The 22057-nt window shown below is 51.9% G+C and overlaps 1 protein-coding gene across 1 annotated transcript in view; it reads right to left on the bottom strand.

Annotated features, from left to right (window-relative positions):
• The window catches only part of ndufs2 (NADH:ubiquinone oxidoreductase core subunit S2), a 42193-nt gene continuing 20136 nt past the window's right edge, over positions 1-22057 (bottom strand). The window contains exons 8-14 of the mRNA XM_078205464.1: positions 16727-16812; positions 16514-16633; positions 15182-15311; positions 11187-11282; positions 7805-7888; positions 6488-6545; positions 1-207 (exon numbers count right to left, since the gene is read on the bottom strand). Coding sequence (XP_078061590.1) covers positions 170-207; positions 6488-6545; positions 7805-7888; positions 11187-11282; positions 15182-15311; positions 16514-16633; positions 16727-16812 — 612 coding nt within the window. The 3' untranslated portion in view covers positions 1-169. The remainder of the gene's footprint in view (positions 208-6487; positions 6546-7804; positions 7889-11186; positions 11283-15181; positions 15312-16513; positions 16634-16726; positions 16813-22057) is intronic.

Here is a 22057-nt window from a genome sequence, read left to right as displayed (position 1 = left end):
GGAGATGAAACCACAGACACGGCCAGGCAGACACATACGGGAGGGCGCACAAAGGCCTGGGGTGGGGGCCTGGAGGAGACCCCTTGGAATTGGAGAGGTGCGGGGTGAATCAAATCACACAAGAGAGACAGAGGTAAGACCACTCGAAGTATCCCTGTCATCGGCAATACTATCGGTCCACTTCACCAAACACTATGTCCTGGGTGCCTGAAAGAGAGAGAGAGAGAGAGGGACATGAACCGACTGCTGTGGAATATCGAACCCACACGCTGCACTAAGAACAAATATGTCACTTTCCAGCCACTGGGCTTCTGACCCAGAGTTGCATCAAGTAGCTGCACGCTAACAGTGCATTCAGTGGAAGTTGTGTCACCATTCTCAGAATAAGTGTTTCCTTTCTGATAGTTCCCCTTTTGAAAAGATCAACAACTAGCTGGAAATCAACATGACTCAAGGATTTGTGTCTAAAGTGCAGTAAATCTCCCTCTCCACTGTCCCCATCAAACACTCCCAGGACAGGTACAGCACGGGGTTAGATACAGAGTAAAGCTCCCTCTACACTGTCCCCATCAAACACTCCCAGGACAGGTACAGCACAGGGTTAGATACAGAGTAAAGCTCCCTCTACACTGTCCCCATCAAACACTCCCAGGACAGGTACAGCACGGGGTTAGATACAGAGTAAAGCTCCCTCTACACTGTCCCCATCAAACACTCCCAGAGCCTCGTTGCAAATGGAATGGAGCATGGAGTTATCGAAGACTAGCTCCAGGTGTACTGAGCATTGTCAGACCACATAGAGGTCACTTAGGGGGTGGGAATTTCAGGTCTCACTTGCCCTGAAACCAGAAAATCTCACTCGCGGTCAACAGACCTTTCCAGGGTCCGCCACTCGCCCGCTACAATTCCCGTGGCGGGCAGAACGGGAGAATTCTGGCCATGGTCTCCTGGCTTAAGGAAAGACATACTTGCTTTGGAAGTTGTTCAGGGAAAGTTGACTTGGCTGATTTCTGGCACAAAGGGGATCGTCTGATGAGGAAAGGTTGAGAAGGTTGGGTCCGTACTCACTGGAAGAACGAGAAGTGACCTCCCAGAAACCGACGAGATTCTGTGGGGGGCCTTGACAGGGTGGAAGCTGGGAGGACGTGTGGGGAAATCTAGAATCAATTCAGAATGCAGGGTCTGCTATTTAACACGGAAGAACTGCTGCTCTCACAGGGTCATTAATCTTTGCAAATGAAGAGTGAGTTGGACATTTTAATTGTTATGGGAGGGCAGGTGCTGGGGGAGGAGGGGGGGGTAGGTAGTGTTGAGGAAGTGGGGAGGCTGCAGAATGACTTGGACAGACTAGGAGAGTGGACAAAGAAGTGGGAGGTTATGCACTTTGGTAGGAAGAATAGAGGCATAGACTACTTTCTAAATGGGGAGAGGCTTTGGAAACCAAAAGCGCAAAGGGAAATGGGAGCCCTGATTCAGGATTCTCTTGAGGGTAACATGCAGGTTCAGTTGGCAGATAGGGAGGCAAATTCAATGTTAGCATTCATTTCTAGAGGGCTAGAATACAAAAGCAGGGATGTACTGCTGAGACTCTGGTCAGACCCCTTTGGAATATTGTGAACTGAAGGATGTGCTGGCCTTGGAGGGGGTCCAGAGGAGGGTCACAAGAATGATCCCAGGAATTCAGGGTTTGTCATATGAGGAGTGGTTGAGGACTCTGCGTTTATACTCGATGGAGTTTAGAAGGGCGAGGGAGGATCTAATTGAAACTTACAGAATACTGAAAGGCCTAGATAGAATAGACATGGAGAGGATGTTTCCACTAGTGGGAGACTAGAACTCGAGGGCACAACCTCAGAGTGAAGGGCGCTCCTTTAAAACTGAGATGAGGAGGAATTTCTTCAGCCAGAAGGTGGTGAATCACATTGCCACAGATGACTGTGGAGGTCAGATCATGGAGTGTCTTTAAGACAGAGATAGATAGGTTCTTGATCAATAAGGGGATTAAGGGTTACAGGCAGAAGACAGGAGAATGGGGATGACAAAAATATCAGCCATGATTGAATGGCGATGCAGACTCGATTGGCCGAATGGCCTAATTCTGTCTCATAACTTTGGGAGGCAAGGGATGAGATTGCAGAGCCTTTCGCTTTCATCCTTGGGTCCTCGCTGTCCACGGGGATGGTGCCAGAGGACTGGAGAATGGCGAATGTTGTTCCTCTGTTTAAGAAAGGGAATAGAAATGACCCTGGTAATTATAGACCGGTTAGTCTTACTTCGGTGGTTGGTAAATTGATGGAAAAGGTCCTTAGAGATGGGATTTACGACCATTTAGAAAGATGCGGATTAATCCGGGATAGTCAGCACGGATTCGTGAAGGGCAAGTCGTGCCTCACAAATTTGATTGAATTTTTTGAGGAGGTAACTAAGTGTGTTGATGAAGGTAGGGCAGTTGATGTCATATACATGGATTTTAGTAAGGCGTTTGATAAGGTCCCCCATGGTCGGCTTATGATGAAAGTGAGGAGGTGTGGGATAGAGGGAAAGTTGGCCGATTGGATAGGTAACTGGCTGTCTGATCGAAGACAGAGGGTGGTGGTGGATGGAAAATTTTCGGACTGGAGGCAGGTTGCTAGCGGAGTGCCACAGGAATCAGTGCTTGGTCCTCTGCTCTTTGTGATTTTTATTAATGACTTAGAGGAGGGGGCTGAAGGGTGGATCAGTAAATTTGCTGATGACACCAAGATTGGTGGAGTAGTGGATGAGGTGGAGGGCTGTTGTAGGCTGCAAAGAGACATAGATAGGATGCAAAGCTGGGCTGAAAAATGGCAAATGGAGTTTAACCCTGATAAATGTGAGGTGATTCATTTTGGTAGGACTAATTTAAATGTGGATTACTGGGTCAAAGGTAGGGTTCTGAAGACTGTGGAGGAACAGAGAGATCTTGGGGTCCATATCCACAGATCTCTAAAGGTTGCCACTCAAGTGGATAGAGCTGTGAAGAAGGCCTATAGTGTGTTAGCTTTTATTAACAGGGGGTTGGAGTTTAAGAGCCTTGGGGTTATGCTGCAACTGTACAGGACCTTGGTGAGACCACATTTGGTATATTGTGTGCAGTTCTGGTCACCTCACTGTCAGAAGGATGTGGAAGCGCTGGAAAGAGTGCAGAGGAGATTTACCAGGATGCTGCCTGGTTTGGAGGGTAGGTCTTATGAGGAAAGGTTGAGGGAGCTAGGGCAGTTCTCTCTGGAGCGGAGGAGGCTGAGGGGAGACTTAATAGAGGTTTATAAAATGATGAAGGGGATAGATAGAGTGAACGTTCAAAGACTATTTCCTCGGGTGGATGGAGCTATTACAAGGGGGCATAACTACAGGGTACATGGTGGGAGATATAGGAAGGATATCAGAGGTAGGTTCTTTACGCAGAGAGTGGTTGGGGTGTGGAATGGACTGCCTGCAGTGATAGTGGAGTCAGACACTTTAGGAACATTTAAGCAGTTATTGGATAGGCACATGGAGCACACCAGGATGATAGGGAGTGGGATAGCTTGATCTTGGTTTCAGATAAAGCTCGGCACAACATCGTGGGCCGAAGGGCCTGTTCTGTGCTGTACTGTTCTATGTAACTTATGGTCTTATGGGAGGGGGAGGGAGCAGACCCCAGAGTGGGGGTATGGGGGGGGGAGCAGACCCCAGAGTGGGGGTATGGGGGGTGGCTGGGTTGGGGGGGGGGGGGAAGCAGACCCCAGAGTGGGGGTATGGGGGGTGGCTGGGTGAGGGGGAGCAAGTAGGAAAGTGGAATTGAAGTCACACACAGAGCAGTGCTGCAGGCTGGAGGGTTGAGCGGATTCTGTTCTATATCCCCAGCGGCAGAGCAGTCTCAGCTCTGGTTTAAGATGGAGAGAGATAGTGTGCGGTACATTGCACTGAACACAGCTCTCGTGTGAATAACAAGAATAGGGAAGTGTGTCCCTTTGACAGGTCAGTTAACAACCACAGCATGGCCGTTCAGAGCTAATTCTGGACATACAGTCAGAGCTGCTTGCAGCGTGATAGCGGTGGCTTTGCTTTGGTGCTGGGGGGAGGGTGGAAAGAGGGGGAATCTTGCTGCTCAGTAAACGATCAGCAGAGAGAGTCTGGGGTCTACTCACTCTGAGCTCGGACAGAAATTCGGGATCCAGACAGACTCTACGCCTGGGTGGGGGCAACCGTTCTGTCCTGCAGCCCCCCCAACTGTGTCCATTGTCCCCCTGATGTATCTCACACTCCCGTATCCACCCCCCCCCCCAAATCTGGCTGCTCATTCTCACACCCCTCCGATCCCCCCCTCCCTCCCCGGCTTCCTCTCACACACACACCTCTCTCCATTCCCCCCCCCCCCCCCACTCTCTCTCACACCCCTCCGCTCCCCCCTCTCTCTCTCACCCCTCCCTCCCCCGCTTCCTCTCACACACCTCTCTCTCTCACCCCTTCCTCCCTCCTCTCTCTCTCACACATCCTTCTCTCTTGCCCCCCTTCTCTCTCTCTCCCCACCCCCCCCCCCCTCGCCCAGCCCTTCCACTTTTCCTCCCCTGCCCTCAGTGATACAGAGAGACGGGCAGTAAAGTCAGATGGATGCATGTTGCTGAGAGAGGAGAATGAGGAAATACAAAGGGACTGAGTGACATTAATAGGCACAGGACCAGACACAGGAAATCTGAATCATGGAAAACAAGTGTGATGTCCTTCAGCTGTCCGTTGCCCAGAATTCACTTCCCTCTTTCCCCATCAGTACTGATCTGACTCAGCCCACAGCTCACACCCAAAAGGCAAAACCAGGCTGATTCAAGAGCTTCCTCACTGCAGAGGCTGCCCCCCATCAAACACTCCCAGGACAGGTACAGCACGCGGTTAGATACAGAGTAAAGCTCCCTCGACACTGTCCCCATCAAACACTCCCAGGACAGGTACAGCACGGGGTTAGATACAGAGTAAAGCTCCCTCTACACTGTCCCCATCATACACTCCCAGGACAGGTACAGCACGGGGTTAGATACAGAGTAAAGCTCCCTCTACACTGTCCCTATCAAACACTCCCAGGACAGGTACAGCACGGGGTTAGATACAGAGTAAAGCTCCCTCTACACTGTCCCCATCACACACTCCCAGGACAGGTACAGCACGGGGTTAGATGCAGAGTAAAGCTCCCTCTACACTGACCCCATCAAACACACCCAGGACAGGTACAGCACGGGGTTAGATACAGAGTAAAGCTCCCTCTACACTGATCCCATCATACACTCCCAGGACAGGTACAGCACGGGGTTAGATACAGAGTAAAGCTCCCTCTACACTGTCCCCATCATACACTCCCAGGACAGGTACAGCACGGGGTGAGATACAGAGTAAAGCTCCCTCTACACTGTCCCTATCAAACACTCCCAGGACAGGTACAGCACGGGGTTAGATACAGAGTAAAGCTCCCTCTACACTGTCCCCATCAAACACTCCCAGGACAGGTACAGCACGGGGTTAGATACAGAGTAAATCTCCCTCTACACTGTCTCCATCAAACACTCCCAGGACAGGTACAGCATGGGGTTAGATACAGAGTAAATCTCCCTCTACACTGTCCCCATCAAACACTCCCAGGACAGGTACAGCACGGGGTTAGATACAGAGTAAAGCTCCCTCTACACTGTCCCCATCACACACTCCCAGGACAGGTACAGCACGGGGTTAGATACAGAGTAAAGCTCCCTCTACACTGTCCTCATCAAACACTCCCAGGACAGGTACAGCACGGGGTTAGATGCAGAGTAAAGCTCCCTCTCCCCTGTCCCCATCAAACATTCCCAGGACAGGTACAGCACGGGGTTAGATACAGAGTAAAGCTCCCTCTCCACTGTCCCCATCAAACATTCCCAGGACAGGTACAGCACGGGGTTAGATACAGAGTAAAGCTCCCTCTACACTGTCCCCATCATACACTCCCAGGACAGGTACAGCACGGGGTTAGATACAGAGTAAAGCTCCCTCTACACTGTCCCCATCAAACACTCCCAGGACAGGTACAGCACAGGGTTAGATACAGAGTAAAGCTCCCTCTACACTGTCCCCATCAAACACTCCCAGGACAGGTACAGCACGGGGTTAGATACAGAGTAAAGCTCCCTCTACACTGTCCCCCACTGCATGCATTGGAACCGAGCAGCCTGTGTGATTGATGCCTGTGTCTGAAGGGAGTGAGGCTGACTGTTCCTGCCAGTTACTTGGAAAGATCAAGCAAAAAGCTGGCAGGAATTGGTCGAATGGTCTCAGTCTGTGCTGTGAAACAGTGAGCACACACAAACAGGAATCTGATTTCAAAAACAGCCTCTTGGAGCTGACGTGACGTTGCTCCATCCCGCTCCCCTCGACAACATCCCTATCCCTCCGGCACCATCCTCCTCCCCCCACCAGCCCCAGCCCTCCTCCCCCCCCCCCCTCACACTCAAAGTCAGAGACTCACCAATGATTGCGACCACATCGGCCAGCATGTGTCCCTCAGCCATTCTGTCCAGTCCAGCCTGCAGAAAAACAACGGAGTTAGGTCAGGCGGGGGGGGGGGAGAAAGCAGCAGAGGGGGGTGGGAGGGGGAGAGGAGAGAAAACAGAGCAGCAGACGCACGCGTGCGTGCACACACACACACACACAGAGGGACGGAGGCACACACACACAGACAGACAGAGGCACACACACACAGACAGACAGAGGCACACACACACAGACAGACAGAGGCACACACACACAGACAGACAGAGGCACACACACACAGACAGACAGAGGCACACACACAGACAGACAGAGGCACACACACAGACAGACAGAGGCACACACACAGACAGACAGAGGCACACACACAGACAGACAGAGGCACACACACAGACAGACAGAGGCACACACACAGACAGACAGAGGCACACACACAGACAGACAGAGGCACACACACACAGACAGAGGCACACACACACAGACAGAGGCACACACACACACAGACAGAGGCACACACACACACAGACAGAGGCACACACACACACAGACAGAGGCACACACACACAGACAGAGGCACACACACACAGACAGAGGCACACACACACAGACAGAGGCACACACACACACAGACAGACAGAGGCACACACACACAGACAGACAGAGGCACACACACACAGACAGACAGAGGCACACACACACACAGACAGAGGCACACACACACAGACAGACAGAGGCACACACACACAGACAGACAGAGGCACACACACACACAGACAGAGGCACACACACACACAGACAGAGGCGCACACACACACAGACAGAGGCGCACACACACACAGACAGAGGCACACACACACACAGACAGAGGCACACACACACACAGACAGAGGCACACACACACACAGACAGAGGCACACACACACACAGACAGAGGCACACACACACACAGACAGAGGCACACACACACACAGACAGAGGCACACACACACACAGACAGAGGCACACACACACACAGACAGAGGCACACACACACACAGAGGCACACACACAAACAGAGGCACACACACACAGACAGAGGCACACACACACACAGAGGCACACACACAAACAGAGGCACACACACAAACAGAGGCACACACACACACACACAGAGACAGAGGCACACACACAAACACACAGACAGAGGCACACACACAAACACACAGACAGACAGAGACACATTGCTGCTTCCCACATGCACAGCTAGAAATTAGGACTCGTACAGGTTCAGATACACCAGACCGACATGACCTACCAAGTGGGCGAATCCCGGTGCTTTTATCTTGCAGCGATACGGACGACTGCTTCCGTCCGAGACCAGGTAAACGCCAAACTCCCCCTGTGGTGAGAGAGCGAGAGAGACTGTTAGCAGAATACAGATCGAGCTTTCTCTCCTCACTCCCGGAGGACGGGGAAGGGGGGTGGCGGCGTCGTGGGGGGGGGGGGGGGCAGGGGGGAGAAAAAGAGAAGCGGAATGCTCCCAGTGTGCTGGCGGACGCGCGGGCAGGGCCGGGGGCAGGTGGGGCGGGGCCGGGCGGGCGCGCGGTGCCGGGGGCGGGTGGGGCGGGGCCGGGCGGGCGCGCGGGACCGGGGGCAGGCGGGCGCGCGGGACCGGGGGCAGGTGGGGCGGGGCCGGGCGGGCGCACGGCCGGGGGCGGCGAATAAACCTTCCCTTCCTCTGTCCGCAGCCTCCCGCTCCTTTGCTGAACCTCCCTCCCTCCCAGTTTCGATCTCTCTCCCCACGCCTCCCAAACCCTCCTTTGACTCCCTTTTCATTCAAGAATCTAAATCACCCGTAGAAACATTCGGCGAGCTTCCACAAATCTGAAGACTCGCGTCCCTCAGACAAGAATTTCTCATCTCATTCTGAAATTGGAAATCCATAAGATGTCGGAGCAGAAGTCGGCCATTCGGCCCATCGACTCTGCCATTGCCATTCAATGAGATCATGACTGATTGATAATTCTCAACTCCACTCCCACCATATCCCAATAACCCTTACTGATAAAAAATCTGTCCATCTCAGCCTTGAATATACTTCATGCCTCTACTTTCTCAGAAGACTAAGGAAATTTGGCATGTCAGCTACGACTCTCACCAACTTTTACAGATGCACCATAGAAAGCATTCTTTCTGATTGTATCACAGCTTGGGATGACTCCTGCTCTGCCCAAGACCGCAAGAAACTACAAAAGGTCATGAATGTCGTCCAATCCATCACGCAAACCAGCCTCCCATCCACAGACTCTGTCTAAACTTCCCACTGCCTCGAGAAAGCAGCCAGCATAATTAAGGAGCCCACGCACTCTAGACATTCTCTCTTCCACCTTCTTCAGTTGGGGAAAAAGATACAAAAGTCACGTACCAACCGACTCAAGAACAGTTTCTTCCCTGCTGCTGTCAGACTTTTCAATGGACTTACCTTTCATTCAGTTGATCTTTCTCTACACCCTAGCTATGACTGTAACACTACATTCTGCACTCTCGTTTCCTTCTCTCTGAACAGTATGCTTTGTCTGTATAGCGCGCAAGAAACAATACTTTTCACTGCATGTCAATACATGTGACAATAATAAATCAAATCAAACAATGACCGAGACACTACAAACCTCTGCAATTAAGATTTCCACAGATTCACTACCCTCAGAGAAGAAATTCCTCATCTGTCTTAAATGGGTGACTGTTTACTCGGAAATTCTGCCCTCTGGTCCCAAACTCTCCCCCAAGCGGAAACAACCTCTCAGCATCTACCCTGTAGATGCTCTATGTCTCAGTAAGGTCGCCTCTCCTTCTCCTAAACTCCAATGAGTTCAGGCCCAACCTACTCATCCGCTCCTCATAAGAAAATCTCTCCATACCTGGGATCAACCTAGTGAACCTTCTCTGGACTGCCTCCAATGATGTGGAGATGCCGGCGTTGGACTGGGGTGGGCACAGTAAGAAGTCTCACAACACCAGGTTAAAGTCCAACAGGTTTATTTGGCAGCGCAAGCTTTCGGAGTCTCAAGCTCCTTCATCAGGTGAGTGAGGACTCACAAACAGACACAAACTCAATTTACAAGATAATGGTTGGAAACCATTATCCAACCATTATCTTGTAAATTGAGTTTGTGTATTTATATGCCCTGTTTGTGAACACAAGTCCTCACTCACCTGATGAAGGAGCAGCGCTCCGAAAGCTAGCGCTGCCAAATAAACCTGTTGGACTTTACCCTGGTGTTGTGAGACTTCTTACTGTGCTGCCTCCAATGCCAGTGTATCTTTCCTTAGATGAGGGGACCAAACTGTTCAGTATTGCAGGTGTGGTCTAACTAGCACCCTGTACAGTTTTAGTAAGAGTTGTCAATTTGTATTCGCCATTCAATTATGCATGAAGACCCCCACATCCAGGTGCATTGCCTGGATCCCCTACAGTTTGCCTATCGCCGCAACAGGTCCACAGCAGATGTCATCTCCCTGGTCCTACACTCAACCCTGGAACACCTAGGTAACAAAGACACCGATGTCAGACTCCTACTTACTGACTACAGCTCAGCCTTCAACACTATTATTCCTACGAAACTCATCTCCAAACTCTGTGGCCTGGGCCTCGGCTCCTCCCTCTGTGACTGGATCCTGAACTTCCTAACTCACAGACCACAATCAGCAAGGATAGGGAACAACACCCCCTCCACGGTCTTCCTCAACACCGGTGCCCCACAAGGCTGTGTTCTCAGCCCCCTACTTTATGCCTTATACACCTATGACTGAGAGACCAAATTCCCCTCCAACTTGATTTTCAAGTTTGCTGATGACATCACTGTAGTGGGTCAGACCTCAAACAATGACGAGACAGAGTACAGGAATGAGATAGAGAATCTGGTGAACTGGTGCAGCAACAATAATCTCTCCCTCAATGTCAACAAAACGAAGGTGATCGTCATCGACTTCAGGAAGCGCAGAGGAGAACAGGCCCCTGTCTACATCAATGGGGATAAAGTAGAAATGGTTGAGAGCTTCAAGTTTTTAGGTATCCAGATCACCAACAATCTGTCCTAGTCCCCCCCCATGCCGACACTAAAGCCCACCAACACCTCTACTCTCAGAACATTAAAAAAATTTGGCATGTCCACTACAGGGATCATCAACTTTTACAGATGTGGTTGTATCACAGCTTGGTATGGCTCCTGCTCTGCCCAAGACCGCAAGAAACTACAAAGGGTCCTGAATGAAGCCCAATCCATCACGCAAACCAGCCTCCCATCCATTGACTCTGTCTACACTTCCCACTGCCTCGGCAAAGCAGCCAGCATAATTAAGGAGCCCATGCACCCCGGACATTCTCTCTTCCACCTTCTGGAAAAAGATACAAACATCTGAGGTCACGTACCAACCGACTCAAGAACAGCTTCTTCCCTGCTGCCATCATACTTTTGAATGGACTTACCTTGCACGAAGTTTGATTTTTCTCTACACCCTAGCTATGAGTGTAACACTACATTCTGCACTCTCCTTTCCTTCGCTATGAATGGTATGTTTTGTCTGTAGAATGTGCACAAAACAATACTTTTCACTGTATGCTAATATATGTGACAAAAATAAATCAAATCAAAAATCTCAGGGAGACCACTCCCTACATTTTCTGACGACACTCTTACCTTGGGAGCCTCGATGGCAGTGTATGTGGCTCCTGGCGGGACCTGGTATCCTTCAGTGTATAACTTGAAGTGGTGAATCAGAGACTCCATTGAGGTCTGTGGAGCAGTAAGAGTTACAGTGGGTGATGGGAGGGTGCGGAACAGAGCAAAAACACGAGACAGCGAGCGAGCAGGGCGAGGGAACCATCCACCGCAGTCCCAGTCTAACACTTATGTCCTTCAGGACCCGGCCAGTTCAGTCTGTGGGTGCTGCTACCGAGCCCCTCTTGGTGACTGACATTGAAATTCCCCATGCAGAGTACATTCCGTACTCTTGTCACCCCCAGTGCTTTCTCCAATTGGTGTTCAACGTGGGGGCGTACTGATTCATCAGCTGAGGGGGAAAACGGTACGCATTAATCAGCCGGAGGTTTCCTTGCCCATGTATGACCTGGTGCCATGAGACTTCAAGACTCCCAGGGCAACTTCCTCCGGACTGTACCACCTCTGCCAGTGGGATAGGACACACTAATGAATGGTGATGGTAGAGTCTGGGACATTATCTGTAAGGTATGATTCTGAGAGAATCATATATAGACCCCCAAACCGCAGTGGCGATGTTGGGAATGGCATTAAACATGAAATTAGTGATGTATGTGATAAGGGAATATCAGTGATCACGGGTGATTTTAATCTGCACATAGATTGGGCAAATCAAATTAGCCACAATGCCGTAGAGGAGGAATTCTTGGAGTGTATATGGGATGATTTTCTTGACCAATATGTGAAGGAACGAACTAGAGAGCAGGCCATCTTAAGACTGGGTACTGTGTAATGAGAAGGGAATCATGGCCAATCTAGCTGTACGAGACCCCTTGGGGATGAGCGACCATAACATGATAGAGCTCTTTCTCAAGGTGGAGAGTGAAGTAGTTGATTCAGAGACTAGGGTGCTGAATCTTAATAAAGGAAACTATGAGGCGTGAGTTGGCCTTGATAGATTGAGGGAAGTTACTAAAAGGCATGACAGTGGATAGGCAATGGCAAACATTCAAGGAACGTATGGGGGAACTGCAGCAACTGTTTATTCCTGTCTGACACAAAAGCAAAATGGGTAAGAGGGCCAATCCATGGCTTACAAAGGAAATTAGAGAGAGTATCCGATCGAAGGAAGAAGCATACAGAATGGCCAAGAAAGATAATAGGTCTGAGGATAGGGAGCAGTTTCAAAATCAGCAGAGAAGGACCAAGGGATTGATTTAGAAGGGGAAAATACAGTACAAAAGTAAGCTTGCAGGGAACATAAAGACTGACACTAAGAGTTTCTATAGAGACGTGAAGAGAAAGAGGTTGAAGACAAATGTAGGTCCCCTACAGACAGAAATGAGGGCATGTATAATAGGGGACAAAGAAATGGTCGAGCAACTGAATACATACTTTGGTTCTGTCTTCACAAAAGAGGGCACAAATCAGATGCCAGAAATGTTGGAGAATGCAAGATTTAGTGAGAGGGAAGAACTGAGGGAGATCAATCTTAGTAGAGAAATGGTACTGGGGAAGTTGATGGGATTGAAGGCGGATAAATCCCCAGGGCCTCATCATCTACATCCCAGAGTACTTAAGGAAGTGGCTCTAGAAATAGTGGATGCATTGGTGGTCATCTTCCAGGATTTTATAGACTCTGGAACAGCCCCTGCAGATTGGAGGGTAGCGAGTGTCACTCTAATATTCAAAAAGGGAGGTAGAGAGAAAACAAGGAATGATAGACCCGTAAGCTTAACATCGGTAGTGGGGAAAATTCTCAATTCCATTATCAAGGATTTTATAGCAGAGCATTTAGAAAGCAGTGGCAGGATCAGACAGAGTCAGCATGGATTTATGAAGGGGAAATCATGCTGTGACAAATCTGTTGGAATTCTTTGAAGATGTAACTAGTAGAGTTGACAAGGGGGAGCCAGTCGATGTGGTATATTTGGGCTTTTAGAAAGCTATTGATTAAAGCGCATGGGATTGGGGGAAGTGTATTGAGATGGATAGAAAATCGGTTGGCAGAGAGGAAACAGAGAGTAAGAATTAATGGGTGCTTTTCAAACTGGCTGGCAATAGCTAGTGGGGTGCCACAGGGATCGGTGCTGAGACCCCAGCTATTCACAATATATATTCATGATTTGGATGAGGGAACAAATGTAACATCTCCAAGTTTGCAGATGATACCACGTTGGGTGGGAGGGTGAACTGTGACGAGGATGCAGAGATCCTTCAGAATGATCTGGACAGGTTGGGCAAGTGGGCAAATCAATGGCAGATGAAGCATAATTTGGATAAATGTGAGGTTATTCACTTTGGAAGCAAAAACAAGGCGGCAGATTACTAACTGAATGGCTATAAATTGGGAGAGGGGAGTGTGCAGTGGGATCTGGGTGCCTTTGTGCACCAGTCACTGAAGGTAAGCATGCAGGTGCAGCAGGCGGTAAAGGCGGCAAATGGCATGTGGTCTTCATTGCGAGAGGGTTCGAGTGCAGGAGCAGAGATGTGTTGTTGCAATTATACAGGGCCTTGGTGAGGCTACACCCAGAGTATTGTGTGCAGTTTTGGTCTCCTTTTCTGAGGAAGGATGTTCTTGCTCTCAAGGGAGTGCAGCGAAGGTTTACCAGGCTGATTCCGGGGATGGTGGGACTGATGTATGAGGAGAGATTGACTCGGTTAGGATTGTTTTCACTGGAGTTCAGATGAATGGGGGGGGATCTCAGAGACGTACAAAATTCTAACAGGTCTAGACAGGATAGATGCAGGGAGGATGATCCCGATGGTGGGGGGAGTCCAGAACCAGGGGGCACAGTCTGAGGATTCAGGGTAGACCATTTAGGATGGAGGTGAGGAGACATTTCTTCACCTAAAGAGTGGTGAGCCTGTGGAACTCATTACCACAGGAAGTAGTTGATGCCAAAACATTGAATGTATTCAAGAGGCGGCTGGATATAGCACTTGGGGTGAATGGGATTAAAGGTTATGGGGAGAAAGCAGGATTAGGCTATTGAGTTGGATGATCAGCCATGATCGTAATGAATGGCGGAGCAGGCTCGAGGGGCCGAATGGCCTCCTCCTGCTTCTACTACGTCAGGCTGTTGCTTGACTCGTCTGTGAGACAGCTCTCCCAATTTAGACACAAGCCCCAGATATTAGTCAGGAGGACTTTGCCGGGTCAACAGGGCTGAGTTTACCGTTATAGTTTCCGGGCGATCTGTCCGGTTTCAATCCTTTTCTTTTGCTTTGTGGAGGTTGAATACAACTGAGTGTCTCGCTCAGTCATTTCACATTGCTGTGGCTCTGGAGTCACAAGTAGGCCAGGCCGGGTAAGGACAGCAGATTTCCTTCCCTGAAGGACATCAGTGACCCAGATGGGTTTTTACAACAATCGGTCAGCAGTAGAGTCAAATGTCACCGTCAGCCTTGGTGGGATTCGAACCCGAGTCCCCAGAGCATTCTGGAAAATCTCAGCAGGTGTGAAAGCATCTGAGAATAGAGGCAATGTTGAATCTGGGTGAATATTTGTCAGAGCTCCTCACAGCAGTTATCCAGACTCGAAATGTTGGCTCTATTCTCCCCCCACAGATGCTGTCAGACCTGATGAGATTTTCCAGCACTTTCTGTTTTTGTTTCAGATTCCAGCATCCCCAGGATATTACTCTTTATCCTCAGAGTATTACTCTGTCTGTCTGGGTTATTAGAGCAGTGATAATGCCACTACACCAACGCACCTCCTTACTATGAGGGTGACTGGGGGGTATTTGAATATGAATAAGAAATGCCAGGCTGGTCGACCTGCACTCCAAGCATGCAGCAACGCACGGGACCCCCGACTGAAAAGCCACTCGATTATGGCAAACCATTACTACACACTGCAGCCTGGAGTGGCTCAATGCAGGGCCTCAGCACCATGTTCTCCAGGCTGTTCCAGCCAGTGACAAATGCATCCCAGAAGCAAGTAACAGGAGAGTGCGCGACTGCGTGTGTACCTTCATCTCGCTTCTTTTGGGAGGAGAGACCTTGGCGTCATCCACCTTGATTTCACCTTCAGGCATTTTATTCAGACACTGCAGGATGATTCGCAGACTCTGTCTCATTTCCTCCACTCGACACAGATACCTGTGGAATAGCATGGAGCACAGGTTAGATACAGAGTAAAGCTCCCTCTACACTGTCCCCATCAAACACTCCCAGGACAGGTACAGCACGGGGTTAGATACAGAGTAAATCTCCCTCTACACTGTCCCCATCAAACACTCCCAGGACAGGTACAGCATGGGGTTAGATACAGAGTAAAGCTCTCCCCTCTACACTGTCCCCATCAAACATGGACAGGTACAGCACGGGGTTAGATACAGAGTAAAGCTCCCTCTACACTGTCCCCATCAAACACTCCCAGGACATGTACAGCAAGGGGTTAGATACAGAGTAAACCTTCCTCGACACTGTCCCCATCAAACACTCCCAGGACAGGTACAGCACAGGGTTAGATACAGAGTAAATCTCCCTCCACACTGTCCCCATCAAACACTCCCAGGACAGGTACAGCACGGGGTTAGATACAGAGTAAATCTCCCTCTACACTGTCCCCATCAAACACTCCCAGGACAGGTACAGCACGGGATTAGATACAGAGTAAATCTCCCTCTACACTGTCCCCATCAAACACTCCCAGGACAGGTACAGCACGGGGTTAGATACAGAGTAAAGCTCCCTCTACACTGTCCCCATCAAACATGGACAGGTACAGCACGGGGTTAGATACAGAGTAAAGCTCCCTCTACACTGTCCCCATCAAACACTCCCAGGACACGTACAGCACGGGGTTAGATACAGAGTAAAGCTCCCTCTACACTGTCCCCATCAAACACTCCCAGGACAGGTACAGCACGGGGTTAGATACAGAGTAAATCTCCTCTACACTGTCCCCATCAAACACTCCCGGGACAGGTACAGCACGGGGTTAGATACAGAGTAAAGCTCCCTCCACACTGTCCCCCATCAAACACTCCCAGGACAGGTACAGCACGGGGTTAGATACAGAGTAAATCTCCCTCTACACTGTCCCCATCAAACACTCCCGGGACAGGTACAGCACGGGGTTAGATACAGAGTAAAGCTCCCTCCACACTGTCCCCCATCAAACACTCCCAGGACAGGTACAGCACGGGGTTAGATACAGAGTAAAGCACCCTCTACACTGTCCCCATCAAACACTCCCAGGACAGGTATAGAATGGGGTTAGATAGAGTAACGCTTCCTCTACGCTGTCGAGATGAGACTCAGTGTATCAGTGTGAAATCAGCGCGCTGTTTGCTGACCTGTCATAACAGTCTCCTCGGCTACCGATCGGAACATCAAACTCCACCTGGTCATAAACATCGTAAGGCTGCATCTTCCTGAGATCCCAGTGGATTCCGGATCCGCGGAGCATTACCCCACTGTGATGGAGAGAGGCGAGGTTAGATGTATACGGGAGTGGCAGGGCATGATTCCCAGTCACCAACAATCCCTCCAGCCACCCTGCACCTCACCTGAATCCGTAGTTCAAAGCTTCCTCAGCACCAATCACACCGATATCCACTGTCCGCTTCTTCCAGATCCTGTTGTTGGTGAACATCTGGAGGAGGGAAAGAGGCACAGTGAGCATGAGAGAATGAATCAGCACATGTGGGGGAGTGCAGGGGCTCAGGCAGGAGGGAGCAGGAGATAGAGAGATCGCCCAAGAGAGGAAGGGAGGGAAGAAGAGGGAGGCAAAGAGTGCGTGGGGGAGAGACCACTGGGCACGTGAGGGGGGCTGGAGCGGGGGAGGCGGGGGGGGGGGCCAGAGGGTGCAAGGGGGGGGGGGGAGGGGGCGCAGGGGTGAGGGCACGAGGGGAGAGAGAGTCATAGAGGTTTACAGCATGGAAACAGGCCCTTTGGCCCAACTTGTCCATGCCGCCCTTTTTTTTTAAAAAACCCCTAAGCTAGTCCCAATTGCCTACATTTGGCCCATATCCCTCTATACCCATCTTACCCATCTAACTTTCTAAATGCTTTTTAAAAGATCAAATTGTCCCCGCCTCTACTACTACCTCTGGCAGCTTGTTCCAGACACTCACCACCCTCTGTGAAAAATTGCCTCTCTGGACCCTTTTGTATCTCTTCCCTCTCACCTTAAACCTATGCCCTCCAGTTTTAGACTCCCCTACCTTTGGGAAAAGATATTGACTATCTTGCTGATATGTGCCCCTCATTATTTTATAGACCTCTATAAGATCACCCCTCAGCCTCCTGCGCTTCAGAGAAAAAAGTCCCAGTCTATCCAGCTTCTCCTTATAACTCAATCCATCAAGTCCCGGTAGCATCCTAGTAAATCTTTTCTGCACCCTTTCTCGTGTATGTGGTGTCAGGGAGGGGGAGTACCTCTGATGGGGGAACATGTCGCATCCTTTTTAGGGCCGTTTGTCCACCTTCGGTCCCCACCTGGCACTCAGCTCTCACTTCTGGCTCCCTGTAGCTGTTTGCATGCGACAGCGGCCACACCCCGGGCAATGGCTTCGACAAGCCGGCTAAACCAAGTGAGGGTAGCCGATCGGTCTCAACCCTCGGTGAGATTGGGAGATGTCTATCCCAGCATAAGACAGACAGACTCCGGCGGATCGAGCGGACGAGACCAATGGAAGGTCCAACGGTCAAGGCGGCGGTCTCTGCAAGCGTCATGGAACGTGAAGAGCAGGATAAGACACAGTCGACATCCTGGTCACCCACTGCACCTAGTCCCATCTCCAGCCGTTTCGATTCTGTCTTGCCACTGGATCCAGATGGGAATTGGGAAGAGAGAGCGAGGTTGACACTGCGCAGCTCTCCCTCCCTTTAATCCAAATCACGCGCTAGTCTCGACATCATCATCATCCGGTTCAACCTTTGAAGTCCTGTGGCGATGGGCGAGTGACGAAGCAGTAGGTGTGGATACACTGGGAGCTGTAGTCACGGACCCGCACACAGGCGGCTCAGCTCTAATGGTCGTCTTCCACTGACCAAAGCAGCAGTGAAACTCTGCATCTACCCGGGCGAATGAGCAGCCCTCTTCAGGAACGCACTGCTCACCTCCATAGATTGAGGAAGGGGCTAGAAAAGGTGCCCTAAACATTGCCTGCTTCACTACACCCTGGCCAGTTTACCGCGGCTGGAGGGGATCCCATCTTGCGGTCGAACAAACAAAATAAAACACAAGGTGACACCGCTCACCATTGGCACTTGGAACGTGCGCACGCTTTTGGACAACCCTACAGCAGACAGACCAGAGAGAAGAACAGCCTTAGTTGCTCGAGAGCTTGCAAGATACAACATTGACATTGCAACCCTGAGTGAAACTCGTCTTGCCAACGTAGGTCAGCTGACTGAAACTGGAGGTGGAAAGACTTTCTTCTGGAGCAGTCGGGGCAGCGATGAGCGTCGTGGTGCTGGAGTTGGATTCGTCATCAGGAGTCACCTTGTTCGGAAACTTGTTAGTCTCCCCAAGGGTGTGAACGACCGGCTTATGACATTACAGCTTCCGCTACAGAACAGAAGTCAAGCCACCCTGATCAGCGCTTATGCCCCACAATGAACAACCCGGACGAGACGAAAGACAAGTTCTACGAAGAACTAGACGCGCTACTATCAGCAGTGAGCAGACAAGCTGATCTTGCTTGGTGACTTCAATGCAAGAGTAGGGTGTGACTCTGCATTCTGGCCGGGGGCCATTGGGAGGCATGGAGTCGGCAAGTGTAACAGTAACGGCCTACTCTTAATGAAGACCTGTGCAGCACACGCCCTCCTCATCACCAGCACAACCTTCCGTCTGCCTACCCGTAACAAGACCTCCTGGATGCCCCCCCACTCTAAGCACTGGCATCTTATCGACTATGTCATTGTCAGGAGAAAAGACAGGCAGGATGTCAGAGTGACCAAGGCCATGTGTGGTGCTGACTGTTGGACAGATCACAGGCTCATTGTCTCCAAAATGAGGCTCCGCATCAGACCCAAGACCACAAGGAAGCAAGGTTATGAAAAGAATCAATGTGGCCAAGCTAAAGAACTCCAGCAAAGCTTCAGCACTGGCTGAAGACTTAGAAACCAAGCTTGCTGACCTACACCTCGCAGGCAGTGCTGGGGACGACTGGGAACGCCTCAGGGATGCTGTCCATTCATCTGCACTAAGATGCTCGGGCCCTCTACCCGCAAGCAGCATGACTGGTTCGATGAGAACAATGAGGAGATACAGGCTCTACTTGTTGAAAAGTCTTCATCGTGCCTGTCAGAACAACCCATCATCGGCTGCTAAGAAAATGCCTTTACCAGTGCTCGCAGGACAGTCCAGAATAAACTGTGAAAAATGCAGGATGCCTGGCTGAGTGCCAAGGCAGATGAAATACAGGGATACGCTGACAAACGATTTGAAACGGTTCTATGAAGCCCTCAACACTCTCTACGGACCTCAATCTCTCGGGAGTTCCCCCCTCCTGAGTACAGATGGTACAACTCTCATTACAGAGAGGGCTCAAATCCTGCAGAGATGGGCTGAACACTTTGAAGCCGTCCTCAACCGACCATCATCTATTAACAATGAGGCGATAGACAGGATTCCCCAGGTCGATATCAACAGCGCCATGGATGACCCACCGGTAGTTGCCGAAGTCATGAAAGCTGTTAGCCAGCTATCTAGTGGCAAAGCCCCAGGGACAGACGCCATACCCGCAGAGATCTATAAAGCTGCTGGTCCTGTACTTAGCGAGAAGCTCACCAAGTTGTTCCAGTCCTTTTGGAAGCAAGGATCCAGTCCTCAGGAACTTAAAGATGCTTCCACCGTACACCTCTCCAAGAGGAAGGGCAATCGGCAAGTATGCGACAACCACCGAGGAATCTCACTGCTCTCCATCGCAGGAAAAACCCTCGCAAGATTCCTGCTGAATCGTCTGGTCACTCATCTGGAGCTGGGCCTGCTTCCAGAGTCACAGTGCGGCTTCCGCAAAGGTCGCGGGACTATTGACATGATTTTTGCCGCGCGCCAACTTCAGGAGAAGTGTCAGGAGCAGAATCGCGAGCTCTACACAATCTTTATTGACCTCGCGAAAGCGTTCGACACTGTCAGCCGACAAGGCCTGTGGAGGATCGTGTCAAAGTTCAGCTGCCCCCCCAAATTCACTCAGATGGAACGCCAGTTCCATGATGGCCAGAGTACTGGACGGCGGAGAATCCTCTGAGGCATTCCCAGTCACCAATGGTGTCAAACAGGGCTGTGTGCTCACACCCACACTGTTCAGCATGATGGTTACTGCCATGCTGAATGATGCTGGAATCAGCCTTAAGTACAGAGTGGGTGGGAAGCTCTTCAACCTGAGGAGACTTCAAGCTATTAGTGAAGGAGACTGTTCTGAGAGACCTCCTCTTTGCCGATGACTGCGCCCTGTATACTGGCTCAGAGCCAGAGATGCAAGTCGGTATGGACAAATTCTCCACGGCTTGTGACAACTTTGGACTCACCAACAACATTAAAAAGACCGAATCCTGCCCCAGCCTGCTACCCGTGCCCCAGCCGGCTCCCCGTGCCCCAGCCGGCTCCCCGTGCCCCAGCCGGCTCCCCGTGCCCCAGCCGGCTCCCCGTGCCCCAGCCGGCTCCCCGTGCCCCAGCCGGCTCCCCGTGCCCCAGCCGGCTCCCCGTGCCCCAGCCGGCTCCCCGTGCCCCAGCCGGCTCCCCGTGCCCCAGCCGGCTCCCCGTGCCCCAGCCGGCTCCCCGTGCCCCAGCCGGCTCCCCGTGCCCCAGCCGGCTCCCCGTGCCCCAGCCGGCTCCCCGTGCCCCAGCCTGCTCCCCGTGCCCCAGCCTGCTCCCCGTGCCCCAGCCTGCTCCCCGTGCCCCAGCCTGCTCCCCGTGCCCCAGCCTGCTCCCCGTGCCCCAGCCTGCTCCCCGTGCCCCAGCCTGCTCCCCGTGCCCCAGCCTGCTCCCCGTGCCCCAGCCTGCTCCCCGTGCCCCAGCCTGCTCCCCGTGCCCCAGCCTGCTCCCCGTGCCCCAGCCTGCTCCCCGTGCCCCAGCCTGCTCCCCGTGCCCCAGCCTGCTCCCCGTGCCCCAGCCTGCTCCCCGTGCCCCAGCCTGCTCCCCGTGCCCCAGCCTGCTCCCCGTGCCCCAGCCTGCTCCCCGTGCCCCAGCCTGCTCCCCGTGCCCCAGCCTGCTCCCCGTGCCCCAGCCTGCTCCCCGTGCCCCAGCCTGCTCCCCGTGCCCCAGCCTGCTCCCCGTGCCCCAGCCTGCTCCCCGTGCCCCAGCCTGCTCCCCGTGCCCCAGCCTGCTCCCCGTGTCCCAGCCTGCTCCCCGTGCCCCAGCCTGCTCCCCGTGCCCCAGCCTGCTCCCCGTGCCCCAGCCTGCTCCCCGTGCCCCAGCCTGCTCCCCGTGCCCCAGCCTGCTCCCCGTGCCCCAGCCTGCTCCCCGTGCCCCAGCCTGCTCCCCGTGCCCCAGCCTGCTCCCCGTGCCCCAGCCTGCTCCCCCTGCCCAGCCTGCTCCCCATGCACCAGCCTGCTCCCCATGCACCGTACACAGAACCCATAATCACAATCAAAGGGCAGAAACTACAGGCAGTGGACCAGTTCACTTATCTTGGCAGCACCCTCTCCTGAGCAGTGACTATTGATACAGAAGTTAACTGCAGAATAGCAAAGGCACGTTGGGCTTTCGGTAGACTGCGTTCCACTGTATGGGAACGTTGAGGAATCAGCCCAGCAACAAAACTGAAGGTCTACAGCGCCGTGGTACTCACTACCCTCCTGTATGCCTGTGAAACGTGGACTGTGTATCGAAGGCATGCAAGACAGCTCAATCATTTCCACATGACTTGTCTTCGCAGAATATTACA

This window comes from Mustelus asterias, unplaced genomic scaffold (assembly GCF_964213995.1).
Source record: "Mustelus asterias unplaced genomic scaffold, sMusAst1.hap1.1 HAP1_SCAFFOLD_760, whole genome shotgun sequence".
Classification (NCBI taxonomy): Eukaryota; Metazoa; Chordata; class Chondrichthyes; order Carcharhiniformes; family Triakidae; genus Mustelus; species Mustelus asterias.
This window is presented reverse-complemented; position numbering and strand designations above follow the sequence as displayed.